Below are 14,328 nucleotides of genomic sequence, written 5' to 3' on the forward strand. Positions count from 1 at the left end.
GCCTTTATATTGTTCCCTGTGGATCCGACCCCGACTCATAGTAGGATAAATTATATTGCGACGACCGTGTACACTTTCTCTTTGAGAAGTGGATTTAGACGTTATCAATTTTGACGCCGTTGTCGGAGAACAATTTGGCGTATCTGGGTTAGTTTGGGATTTAAGCTTTCTTGCTTTGGTCCAAACTAGTGAATCTTTACTTGTGATTTTTTTGTGCTAATTTTTGTTTTTTGTTAGTTATTTTTGTTACTTGTGTTACTATGGCAACATGGAATGAAAATGGGTTTGATGGTTACGCCCCTTATTTTGATGACCCATGTTCATATTGTGGAGGACCCCACTTTTGGCAAGATTGTAAAAATGCTCACGGGAGAGAGATGTGTGCACCGTCTGAATTCTATGATGGGAATATTTGCGATATATGTGGTGGTCAAGGTGGACATTGCGGTGATTGTCCCAATTATTTGGTGAAATTCCAAGTACACTTGGAAGTTGTGTGACAATTGTTAACCTAACAATGAAAAGAAATTTCTTTCACAGGCTTATTCCTTCCACTTTCAGTTCACTAAGGAGTCTTGAAGTTTTAGATCTTTCTCATAATAAGTTGTTAGGTATGGTTCCAAAGTACTTGGAAGGCTTTGCCTTGAAACCCTTAAACTTGTCGTTTAATGATTTTGAAGGTGCCCTTCCAGAAAGATACATCTTTGAGAATGTGAGTGTAATTTCTTTGGTTGGAAATCCTAGAATCTGTGGTGGTGTACCTGACTTGAAACTTCCCAATTGCAACTTCAGTCATTCAAAGAAGCTAAACTTAAAGCTTATGATCTCAGTGATATTTGGAATTTTGGGGCTAGTTTTTATGGTTGGTTCCCTTCTTGTCTATCGATTCGGAAGGAGCAAAAGAGCATTTCCTTATTTAGATAAGGATCTAAATTCCTTATTTAGATAAGGATCTAAACTAACTCCTGGTCATCTCTTATCAAAGTATTCTAAAAGTTACCAATGGATTTTCTGCGAGCAACTTAATTGGTGTTGGGAGTCATGGATATGTTTATAAGGGAATTTTCGAAATGGATGGTAAACATGTTGCTATAAAAGTATTGAATCTTTTACAACATGGAGCTATCAAAAGTTTCATAGCAGAATGTGTGGCCCTGAGAATTGTTAGACGCCAAAATTTAGTTAAGCCACTCACTGCATGTTCTGGTGTTGATTATGGTGGCAACGAATTCAAGCCTTTGGTTTACGAGTTTATGGCCAACAGTAGTTTGGAGGATTGGTTGCATCCAGATAATTCAAGAGCAAATGTTCAGCCAAGAAGGTTGGGGTTCTTTCAACTACTCAATATTGCTATTGACGTTGCTAGTGCAATCGATTATCTTCATAATGATTGTCAAATATCAATAGTTCATTGTGATCTCAAACCTAACAATATTCTCCTCAACAATGAATTAGTTGCCCATGTTGGGGATTCTGGATTGTCAAGATTCCTACATCTTACTGATGAAACCACCTGTAGAATTCATACAAGTTCTACAACTTTTAAAGGATCTATCGGCTACATAGCTCCAGGTAATTTCCCATATAATTCATGATCATATTCTAAAAATAATTTAGTGTGGCAATATTAATTTTGAACGTGGCTTAGGTCATAACATAAGGATTAAGCTTTTAGATTGTTGCACAAACATGTCCTCCTATCATGATGAATAGAAATAAGTAGAAACTAGATTAGCACATTAATTCTAGTGATGTTCTAATTATTTGTGATATATTTTCATTGCAGAGTATGGGATGGGTAGCGATCCAACAATGCATGGTGATGTGTATAGTTTTGGTATTGTCTTACTTGAAATGTTAATCGGGAAAAGGCCAACAAATGACATGTTCGGTGGTGATTTAAGCCTTCATGATTTTGTTAGGAATCACATGGCTGATGGATCACTTGAAATAGTAAATCCAGTCCTTGATTTGGAAGAGGAAGAGATAAATAGAGAGAGCTCTCGAATTCTAAGATTCATGAGAAGGCAAAAAATGGTACAGGGTTTAATCTCCTTGTTTCAAATTGGAGTTGCTTGCTCGGAATTGGAGTTGCTTGCTCAATGTATGATTCAGGTAAAATAAAAAACATCAGGGAGGTTGTTAGAGAGTTGTGCTCTATTAGAGATTCTCTTGTTCGTTGCACATGAAACACTTTTTTTGTTTATGTTATAGAAGGTTCCAATAAAGCATTCTTGTGAATAATATGAATGTATAGTTTGCTTATTTAACTGATATCTGTTCTCAATAACATATGGATAAAGCTTTTATTTGCTTACTAGATGGGAATTGCCCTTTGCAAAGCATATGCACTGATCGACTTCTAGAAGTATATGTTTTTAGACACATTACACCTCACATTTGTTACTCTTTTCTTGTGTTTTTACGTACATTCCGATCACTTTATACTCATTGCATTCAGTGTTATGAGACAACAAATAATAAAAGAAATGATAATGAAAAGAAAACCCACGGCTAGTCACCAACTCCTTTTATTTCTCAACGAAAAATGATTACGAAATACCACAGAAAATTTAAGTTTGTATCGGCTACCAAAAACCCTAACCCCTAGAGTCTCTTGCTTCGTCCATTGCAGGCCCCTGGAACCCTCGCAGTTTTGCCCACAAACTTAACATTCAGAATATGAGAGGAACATGAGCCCTTCACTTCATTCAATATACAACGTACAATACATTCATAATACAAGAGTACTAGGTGAACATGAACTCTATGAGATACGACTAGTAGTTCTAGCTATACAAGACTAGGTTAACTCACTGAAAATAAGGTTGATCCAATATCCCCCTTGCAAATTAAAGGTGATTGTTGCACCTTTACTTTGTCTCTTAAAAATTGAAACCTAGATGTGGAGAGTTGTTTATCAAGATATCCACTACTTGATCCTTGGATGAGAGAAACTAAACTATTAGATCCCGGCTAGCTACCTTGTCCCGAACAAAAAGAAAATCAATCTCAACTTGTTTAGTGCGCGAGTGTAAAATTGGATTTATAGACAAGTACACATCACCAAGATTATCATACCACAAAATGGGAGCACGAGGAATATTAATCGAAGCTCAAAAAGTAGTGATTGAGTCCATGCTAGCTCGGTGGCAACATCTGTTAAAGCCTTGTACTCAGATTCAGTAGAGGACCTGGCCACTATTCTTTGCTTTCTTGAAGACCATGATATCAAATTCGAACCAAAATATATGGCATAACCCCAGTATAATTATGATCCTCAATGCTCCCAACCCAACCAGAAACATTAAAAGCTTGTAAGTGAGCATCAGGAGCTCTAGAAATGAAAAAGGACATGAATTTGGTGTGTTATAAATATCCTATAATCTTCTTGACAACAATCCATTGATTTTGCAAGGTATTGTGCATGCACTGACAAACTTTGTTAACTAACAAAGAAGATATGTGGTCTTGTTAATATAAGATATTTTAGAGCACCAACAACATGTCTATAGAGGTCGGGATCACCAAAGAAGGAACTATCACCCTTGTAAAACTTTGCATTGGTGGCCATAGGTGCCCACAAAGGTTTACAATGAAGCATGTTGGCCTTGGACAAATAGAGGAATATGAGATCTTCACAACATTATGAGTGGCTTGTTGTTCTTATTCTATGGTTACGGGATTATCCATGATTGTTGTTAGTAGAAACTTGATGTTAGCATACGTTTTATTATCATCGATTTATATTGGTTTAATTTGTTTATTGATGTTATCCTGCGCTTAATTATTTGATTACTAGATCATCGATTGAATACTATCTATGAATTTAGACCGTGAGTCCAAGGGAAGAGGTCTATTTTGTATTATAGTATAAGGTAGGGCTTGTTCCGTGATCCGGCGATTCGTCCAACACTGATTAGTGCCTCTTACAAACGTACAATTACCAAGTGAATGACTAGTTGTAGACCTTTACTTTGTTTGCCTTCCGTAGTCAAATATTGGAGATACAACGGCATCCTTATTGTTAGAAACGATCATGGAGACATAGGCGTTTTAGTAGTTTGGGTAGACGTCGGTCGAGGATAGGTCATGTCCGAAGTAAAATCAACCCCGTGGCTAGTAAACTAGATCTTCAATGGACTAACTCAAGTGAATACACACCATTAATGGATAAATCGCCCCGTAAGTCTAGGTTTTTTTCTCTCTTCTGAATTCTGAAAATCATCTTCTGCGTTGTTCTTACTCACATAACAATAAAAGTATTAATGTAATAAACTTGGTCGAGCTATTTGATCTAGTTAACACTAAATCCTTGTTGGGAACGATACTTTACTTCATTCTATACGATTTGTTGACCATGTGCACTTGCGTACTGCTGTTTAGCATCGATCAAGTTTTTGGTGCCGTTGCTGGGGATTTAAAGATTAACTTTCTTTTTAGAATAGATAGTTCTAAAATTTTCTTGTTTAACGTTCGTTCTTCACGTTTATATTTTGTTACATGCACTTGAATGCATAGGGATAATGTTCTGGATAAAACCTCGTTGAGCCAGATTCGGATCCCGAAAAGACACTACGCAAGAGATTGCATTAGCAGAAAGCTTTAGCCGACGAGGCCAAGAAACTTGAGAATCTTGTCGATGAAACCTTTGACATTGACCCCACAACTGTATAGATGCACACGTAGATGGCACAGGTTATGGAACAAGTTGTAATAAAGGCGGCTTCTCGATGTGCATGTCGAGTACCTAACACAGACGATCTCAACGTCCATATTCATAATAGAATCAAATATCATAACTAGTATTGTGGAATATAAATAAATCATGATTAGCAGGTAAATATGTAATCTACTTGCGAATAGCTCGAAAAGTAATCTAACATGAAATTATTGCTCACAACATCTTCACTAGCATGGAATTATGCTCAACTAATCAATTAAAACATTCAAAAATAGGCCTAATAGATAAATAAACCAGAAAATGTCACCTGGTACCGGCATTAACGCTCGTCACTGATGTGTTGTAGAAATACGACACATTTGATGCCTTTTTACTTAAAGTTTTACTTGTTTTTAAGTAACTTTTTGTCGTTTTGATGTCATTTGTCTTGTTGTAGGTATTTTAGTCATGTGATGGCAAATACATGGAAAATAGTATGAAGAAGGCCCAAAAATGTGAAGTTCAGAAGAAGCAGATTCAGAGGATGGTTTTACGGTGACTTATACGGTCCGTAAAAGATTCTACGGACCGTATATCTTGTCCCAAACATCAACAGAAACCAAATCAAGAAGAGTTGAATTACGGTCAGGATTTACGGACCGTAATATATTCTACGGGCCATGAAATCGACCGTAAAGTCGCAACAGGAACTTATGCATGATATGTCATTCTATGGTGGAAATATACGGACCGTATTTCTGTTTTAGTGTCCGTAAAAATGAAGCATAAAAGGAAGACCTAATTTGAAGAATTCCAGTTCTACGGTGGATGATGCAAATTTTACGGACCGTATTCTTGTTTTATGGTCCGTATTTCTTTCGTCAGGGCAGGTTTGTCTAAAATTATTTCTCATGTGTGGACCATTATAAATACATTTTTTAGGGTTTTGTATTCATTATTCTGACTTTACTCTTGGTTTTTGAGCATTGCATACTTAGAATATTGGTGGTTGGAAGCTTTTAAGAGAGAATTTTGCACTTTTTGTCTCCTTCTTCCATAAAACCTAATAAGCTTTATGGATCATTTTATTATTCCTGTCTTTTAAAACTTTTATTTAAAGAACATGAGTAGCTAATCCCATTGGCTAAGGTTGTGGGACCAAATGTGTTAGTTATGTGATTGGATTTTGCATTCAAACTTTATTAGTATGTTAATGGTGTTTGCTATTAACTCTTCAAGCTTGAATGACTTTTAATGGTGACCAACATTATTTGTACCTAAATACTTTTATTTTGCTTGGAAAAGAAAGTCCAAATTAGGAAAATATTTAAATGCAAGAATTTGGGGATTTAAACCCCATCTAATAGCTTGAGCTAGGAATAGTAATGCTAACTTGAAACTAAAATGGGTATTCATAATTTCTACATTCTAAGACTTGGAAAAGCTTAGAAATGATGTTTATCAATTTGGTTGGAAAATTTTTGGTAAACAAAAGAAACCCATTGTTTATTACATCTAAACAAACTAATGAATTAAATTAATACCCATTTGCATTACTTTCCTTTGGAATCACAACCTTAGTCCCTTTATCAATTGATTAAATTTACAACAATATTTCTCTAGCAATTAGCATAACAATCTTCAAACCAAAATAATATTTATACTCCCTTTCCTAGAAATATAGACTAATAGTCGAGCGTTACACTTAGTAAGTACATTTATATATTGTATTCTATGTGAGATTCGACCCCAACCTCGTTGGGTTCTATATTTGACCAACGATCGCGTTATACCTATTTAAAGGTGTAATTTGGGCGCATCAGTCACCTTGCCTATTAATTAACCCCCATACCCACAGTACGTCACATTTTTATAATTAGTTGGGAAACATCCTCTATCAAAGTCAATCTGAAGCCTTTCAACCACCTTGAACGACCTTCCTTTCCTCAAAGCCTCTGAATACTCTCAATCTATTCAAAAGTGTACTCTAAAAGGTTAAACGAGTCCAACAATACCCATATTGCAATATAAAAGAATCGGACTAAAAGTCAATCAAAGAGTCAAACCCGAGCCCCGGGGTCAAAATCCAAAATTGATTCCAAGAATGGATTACTTATTCCCTAAGGGTTCCAAATCTACAATATCAACCCTATCCAACCTCAAATTGAGCTCCAAATAAAAAAATATATTCTCATAACTTAGGGCCATAAATCTCTCTTTTATACTCCAAAAACATGGATTGAATATCTAAATTAAGCGAGTAATCGAGTAGGATAACTAAATCCAAGTTTAAAAGCCTTAACCCGACTCAATTGGTGGAAATCCCCTCGTAAATCGCCCAAATACGAGCTTCAAAATCCCCAACAATCTTGAATTGAATTCAAAATTCCGACTTTCAGATTTTTATACATGTCATAATTACTCTTAGCTGATTGCGACAGGTTTCCACATGATCATGAAGAGAAACTTGGTGTGGACCCTACGCTATCGCAGTCAACAGCCACGTGACCGCATTGACTAGACTTACCCTCCTTCGCGATCGCGATCCTAGCCCTTGTGAACACGAACGGTTAAACCGGCACACGATTTTTTTTTAACACAACCCATAGTTAGTTTTTCTACCCAAACTCTCACCCAAAACCATCCAAACAAGTCCTAAATTGGCATAAGAACCTATAGGAACCTTCAAATCATGAACTAGGTCCGTTAACTCAAAATTTTGACTTTGATCAACTCTAAACACTTTAGGCCACTAGTTCAAGTGCTTCAAAACACTCCTGAGCCCCTCGAGGTTTGTACCACCCATATCCGCAAGTCACAAATCACTAAAGAACCTACGGGAAGTCTTAAATAGGGAAAAGAGGTTCTAGAACTCAAAACAATCGGCTGGGTCATCACAACTTTGGTAAGTGGAGGCAAAACGAGAAATCAAAATAAGGCATATGACGACTTATGTGGGGCAACATTTCTTCTTATAATTGGCTAGCTAAATTGGATCAATATTCATCACTTTTAGGACCTTACACTTTTTATTTTAATTTTGATTTCAGAACTCAAGCATATTTTTCATTTCTAATATGTTTATAAATAAATTAAAATTTTATACTCATGGATATAAAGTACACGTGCAAAACCTATATGTGAAAACTAGTATTTAAAAACATTTTAAATATTGAATATCTTTTAAATAACGATCTTAAAAGTGGCTACTGATGCACTCAGCCCTAATGATTGGCACAAGGGGTGCAGGTACAATTACGGACAGACTAGCTTCCATAAGCCACTCCTATGAACATCTTCAAGTCTTCAACTTTTTTTCTTTTTTTTTTAATGAACTTTTTTTTAAGGTGGAATATGTCATTTATTAGATCTTCAAGGAAGAGAAATTCAGAGATCACTTTCCAACTACCTTGAAGATAGTCAAGATTATCCAAAGTGAATAATTACACTTTGATGTTTTTGGAGGTATCCCACCATTGACCTCATACACAATTCTTGTCCAAGAATGTGTTCTTTTGCTAAAGCGCATTTACTTCATCTTTGTTTCTTTGCAAGTTTAAGTCATAGTTTGTTTCTTCTCTTTTGACTAAAAGAGTTATTTACGTTATAAAACTCTATCTTAGTCCTTGTATTAGCATGTTTAAGATGAATAAAATGCGCAGTTAAAATTTAAAAATAAAATAAAAGGGTGCAGTACACGGGGCCTGGGGCCTAAAGCCAAACTTCAGAGAGAGAGGCCCTAATACCTTCTTTTTTAAAGGAAAGATCGTCATGTATGTTTTATTTAAAGTCTACTTTTATAACTTTTTTTTAGATACGAAGACATTAATTATTATTTTATAATCGTCAAGAACAATGCAAAATTGTTAACAATTAATTTTTCTAAATCTTGTGCTATGTGTATGGAAAAATTCTTGGTAGGGAGCGCTTCCCCCCGAATGAGGCCCTACGCGACATGAATTCGGATATAGTCGGGCTCCAATCCGGATATCAGACATTGGGTGGGAAACTAAAAAAAATAAAATTCCAAATCAATTTATTCTAGAAAAATTTCAACTAGCAATATAGCTAATCAATCACGTGACCAAAAAAATTCTTCTCTTTTTTTTTTCTTATAAAAATTTTTACTCCCTCTGTATCAATTTAGGTGACACAATTCGAATTTCGAGAGTCAAAATTCTTTATATTTATCGTGAATTCGAACATACAGTCTTTAAGTTTTTTTGAAAAATAAATTATATATTTAAAACTATATAAAAATACCATAAGTCCCAATAATTTTTTAAATAAGTTAGCAACAAAACCTACGTAATAAAAATTGGGGCCCAAAGCCATTGCCTCAGTGGCTTTGGCCTTGAGCCGGCCCTGCCAGTACAATAATTGGTCAACTTTCTTTTAAAGTGGATCGAATGCGATAGAATAATTGTGAACATGCTTTAACCAAACTGCTACGAAATTTACAGGTTCCGTCCAATAGCAATTTAGTTTTAATTACTCCAAAACAATGTATTTTGGGAACTAAAATTTATTTTGCAAAACTCTAGAGAGTGATAAATTTAGTGTGAAATAAATGAAGATAAATAAAGAACTGTTATACAATCATTGAGATTATTCAATTTATCATATTAAAGTAATCTTTAATGTGAATTCATCTCTACACATGGTTTGTTATACTGGAAATCTATATATAATATAAAGCTAGGCATAAACAAGGTGATGTGGCACCTCTCTATGACCTCCATTCCTATTTATCCTTTTTCTGGATTTTTAAATTTTTTCTCCTTCAATTTAATTGACACAAAATGGAGTAATAAAGAAAGAAAATGTTTCATCCGTTTAATTTGCCTAATAAAGCCCAAGTAGCCAAATAAAGGATGATATCCATTTTCTTAAATAGAGCCCACGTAGTTGTAGCACTTAATACCATTTGCAGTTATCTTTTTCTCTTCTTTATTTGCTTTAAATTTTGAACCCAAAAGGCACTACTTAAATTTTCTTAATTACCACTTTCCTCCATTATCTGCTTTCTTGGATTTGTATTTCACAAATCTATGGTTTCTTTCATCCAAATTCTGCTCCATCCTAAATGGTAACTATTTCTTGCTATTACATAATGACAGTGTGGTAGAATCTGGAGTATCTACTTTGGTATTTTTCTTTTATATTTTTATGGTTAAATTTGTTAGAATGATGTGTTTGTAGCATTTTCTTCTTAATTTATTTTTTGTATGTTCTCTATAATACTCTTTAGTTTAACTTTTATATGACTTGTGATTGCTGTTACTAACGAATAACAACAAAATGCATAGGGTGGTTAAGTTTATATTCAAGTGAAATTTTCCACCATCCTGGATATTTATAGAATTAAAAAAACTCATGCAGCGTACTCTTTTGTTAGGCTAAACTTTATCTTAAATTTTCATGTTGGCCATCTTCTTTCGGAATTGAAAGCGCTGAAATATATTTTGCTAGAAGCTTCTCAAATTTTGTGTTACATTTAACCTTTTTTATTGACAGTCTGATAAAAAAAGTTCATTTCATGCATGGAATCTTACTGGTTAGATAGGTATAGGTGCATGCCTCGTGTTGAAGTTTGCATTGAATGTACACTCATGAATTTTGACAACAAAAAGAGGGGGAATATGTTGCATTTCAGCAAGTTTCCGAAAAAATAAAACTCTTTCAAATGTTGAGAGAGTGAGTGAATGGCTGGTTTTTTCTTTGCAATATGTTGCATTTCAGCAAGTTTCAAAATTTATAATTGATTTTTTAAATGGAAGAAATTTAAACATTGAAATACATGATATTTGTTATTTTAAGTTTGTAAAATCTGTAAGAAATATACAAAGCTTGAAAATTGATGAATATAAACTATATAGGGGAGGAAGAATAAGGTAATTTAAATTGTTTTATATGCATGATGAAGAATTATTTATGTTTTATTTAAAGGTTTATTTATTTCTTCTTTTTTTTTCATTTACTTTAGAAATTGAAATTGTGTACTTATGTGATTTAATTTAAAATCGGTGTAAATTATAAGAATAAAAAGTGTGTTCTTTCACTTATAAAAGAGTAACCACATATGAATTCTTATGAGATTTATATAGAAACGGCTAGGTGGGTTAGGTGGGTGGTATATATAAAATTGTCTTTATTTATTTGTATTTATTTATTTTACATTCTTTTTTTATGTAAGGAGGAACTATTGGAAAATATTTAAAAACCTTAACTTAAATATGCATATATTAAATATATATTGCACATTATTATTTATATATATAGAAAAAGATACAAATTTACTTTAAACATCAACATCCATAGAGTTTAACTGATTAAGAAATACCTATCAACTATACAAATATAGTCCATTTATAAAAGTCGATCGAGCCATCGGACTAAGATATGCATATATTAAATACTATATATTAGATAAACACATTATTATTTATATAAAAATGATACAAATTTACTTCAAACATCAACATTTTAAGAAACCAAAGAGTTAAATGATTAAGAAAATACATACCAACTATACAAATATAGTCAATTTATAAAAGCTGGTTCGTATGAATGCTTTCATGAACAACTTCTATTACTGATTTCATCAATTTACATAAATAATATATACATGTATACACACACACTCTTATTATTGTTTTTCATGATCGCGCGAAGCGCGGACAAATTCACTAGTGATGTAATAAATAAGGTAATCTTCTATGAAAGTTCTTTAATTATTTTGGAGTGAATTTATACAACACCCTCCAAAGCTCAATTAAGTAGACTTGTAAATTCCATAGTTGTCTTTTAAAGTAGAATTGATACCTCAAAATCCTCCTGAATTATCCACTTTTTGTCAGTTTTATGTTTAAACAATGTGATGTTGTTTTTACTCCCCTGAACTACAACAAATTTTATTTAAAGCCTCCTTCCGGTGACAAGTGGCATGGAGAGTAACTTCACGTAATCAAAAATTTATTTTAATTACTTCAAAACAGATTATTTTGCGGTCCAACACGAATTACGCAGATTTTAGGGGTGGTATTTTAAATTAACCCAGGATTAAATAAAGAATCTGGTGTAAATCGTTTATATTTTTTAACTTTACTTTAAAAATTAAACTTCCCTTAAGTTTGAACAATTGACGTTAGCCCCCCATATGTGGATAAATTTTTATAAATGCCTATCTTACCTTTACATTATCAACTTTTTTTTTTCTTTTACTTCTTTAAAATCATGATATTTTTCTTTTTTTAAATCTATGTAACAAATTTATCTATAGAAAAACAAATATTATTTTCAAGATTAAAAAACAAGTGAGAAATACGAGTTGAGTATATAAGTTAATGTATGTAAATATTAAAGTAATAATCATAAAAGAATAACGTTAGATTTTGTAACAAATTCATAAAAATATTATTCTACCGATACAATCAATGAACTTAAATAAAGATCTATAATAAGATATAAAATTGTTTTTATGAAAATTAAAAAATAAATAATATATATGATATAAAAAAGGTATTACAGAGATGAATAATTTAAAATGTCGAGGGCAAAATAGATAATGTATAAAATAGGGAGAATAATGTCTATTGTTCAAATTTGAGGGGTAATTTATTTTTTAAAGCAAAATTAAAGAGTATAAATCATTTTCACCAATAAAGAATCTAATTTGTGAAATCACTGAAGATTACTTTAATTATTACATCATAGAAATCTCTATGTCTAACAAACCAAGTGAAGATATGGCATATCACATTAATGTTAATTATCCAAGTAATGAAATACCCAACACTTCTCAACCAATATAAATAGGCTTTCCACCTTAGTCATTCATATCTCTCTCTCAAAAGCCTTTCTTCTTCTCTTCTCATAGAAAAAATGACAAAAATCCTTTTGACTTTGTTTGGTCTGGCTCTAATTGTAGGCCAAACAAATGCAACTATTCAATGTGGTACTGATGTTATGCCAAAAGTAATGTCTTGTGGAAGTTATATGGTAGGTCCAGCTCCAACACCTAGCAAAGAATGTTGTGTTGGATTGCAAGATTTGGCTAAAATTGCTGCTGCCTCACAACCTGACCGCAAAGCTATTTGTACATGCATTACAGCTGCCATGAAAACTGTCCCAGTGGACTTTGAGAAAGCTAAAAAACTTCCTGATCTTTGCCACTTCAAACCCTTTATGCCATTGGATCGCAATCCTGATTGCTCCAAGTAAGCATTTGTACATTTTAATTTAGCATGACTATTATTGAACTTAATTCTCTCTGCACAAGGTTCATGACTGTTTTCTAGGTGTAGAGGCGGATTCAGAATTTAAAATTTGGGCAAACGTGCAAATATATCCCTCAACTTTGCGATTTAGAGCAGATATACCCCTCGTTAAAAAGTGGTGCATATATACCCCTGTCGTTACACAAATGATGCATATATACCCCCTACCGTTACAGAAATGGTGCAAATATATCTTTTTCGCTGCCAGAATTTTTGTGAAAACTCATTTAGCTTATCTTTTAATAAACAAAATATCACGTGACTAGGAAAAAAACGTCTACCCATTTTTTTTTATAGTAGACTTATTTTATTTAAAGCCACGAGGCAATTTGTTTTCCTAGTGGGTTGTCTCGTGCGTTTTAAAAAAATATCTCCTTGGCTTTAAAAATAAATAAGTCTACCCATTTTTTAAAATGAACCAGACCTGACCCACCAAAAAAAAAAAAGTTACCACGTGGCTTAAAAAAAATAGGTTGATTATTTTTTTTAAAGCCACGTGACATTTTTCTAATTAAAAAACAAGCTAACTCGCATATTTCCACTATTTGTGTAACGGCAGGGGCATATGCACCACTTTTTTAACGAAGGATATATCTGCTCTAAATCACAAGTTGAGGGGTATATTTACACCTTTTCACTAAAATCTGTATGGTTCCTACACCGGCTCTAAGTTCACGCTATAATAATAACGGGACTACAATAAAAAATCTATCTATCTATATGTGTGTGTGTGTGTCTAGGTCCGTCTGCTAGGTTATCTGATATTAAATGAGGTGCAGGGACATAAACGCGGATCTATCGCTCGTCGGCATAGTTGATTAAAAGTAATTGATAGGTATCAATTGTAAAAACCACATTTAAGTGTTGAGCTTGGTTTTATATATTCTTAAAAATAAAATAGAGGCACTTCTCTTTATGTATTTATTAGGATTTCTTTGAATTGATTTAATATCTTGATTTACCCTTTTCTTCTTGACTATGCGATTTCAGGGTTATTTGAAGAAGAAGTAAGAAGAAAACCATCCATAGGCCTAAGAAATCTAGTCTTGTGGGGCGATCATATTTTTGTGACAAGAATGTTGTCAATTTCCTTTTCTGGCAATTGCCATCTGTGTTTTAATTAAATGATAGAAAATCTATTAAAAACTATGTTTTACCTTTACTCGAGCTCTCTCTTTGATTTCTATGCATCACATCGATTCAATAAACTGATAGTATAAAATACTTATGACACAATACTTATGACACAAACAATTTATTTAAAAGATAATTATAAGTATCTATTTTCAAAAGTAGAATTATTAACCTGAAAAATGAAAATATAATACAATAAACAAACTTCAACCTCATCGCATTTTGACATGAGTTTTTGAAAATATTTTTTGA

General features: G+C 33.1%; 2 protein-coding genes across 2 annotated transcripts; both read left to right on the top strand.

Annotated features, from left to right (window-relative positions):
- Nucleotides 1-517: 517 nt before the first annotated feature.
- LOC132610275 (putative receptor-like protein kinase At3g47110) lies at nt 518-2,276 on the top strand. Its single transcript, XM_060324587.1, has 3 exons — nt 518-849; nt 986-1,572; nt 1,787-2,276. The coding sequence occupies exons 1-3, from the start codon at nt 518-520 to the stop codon at nt 2,122-2,124; spliced, it is 1,257 nt and encodes a 418-aa protein (XP_060180570.1). The 3' UTR covers nt 2,125-2,276.
- Nucleotides 2,277-12,487: 10,211 nt separating this feature from the next.
- LOC132632185 (non-specific lipid-transfer protein A-like) lies at nt 12,488-14,104 on the top strand. Its single transcript, XM_060348052.1, has 2 exons — nt 12,488-12,882; nt 13,933-14,104. The coding sequence occupies exons 1-2, from the start codon at nt 12,548-12,550 to the stop codon at nt 13,940-13,942; spliced, it is 345 nt and encodes a 114-aa protein (XP_060204035.1). The 5' UTR covers nt 12,488-12,547; the 3' UTR covers nt 13,943-14,104.
- Nucleotides 14,105-14,328: the final 224 nt, after the last annotated feature.

The sequence above is a fragment of the Lycium barbarum genome, chromosome 1, assembly GCF_019175385.1.
Source record: "Lycium barbarum isolate Lr01 chromosome 1, ASM1917538v2, whole genome shotgun sequence".
NCBI classification, from domain to species: Eukaryota; Viridiplantae; Streptophyta; class Magnoliopsida; order Solanales; family Solanaceae; genus Lycium; species Lycium barbarum.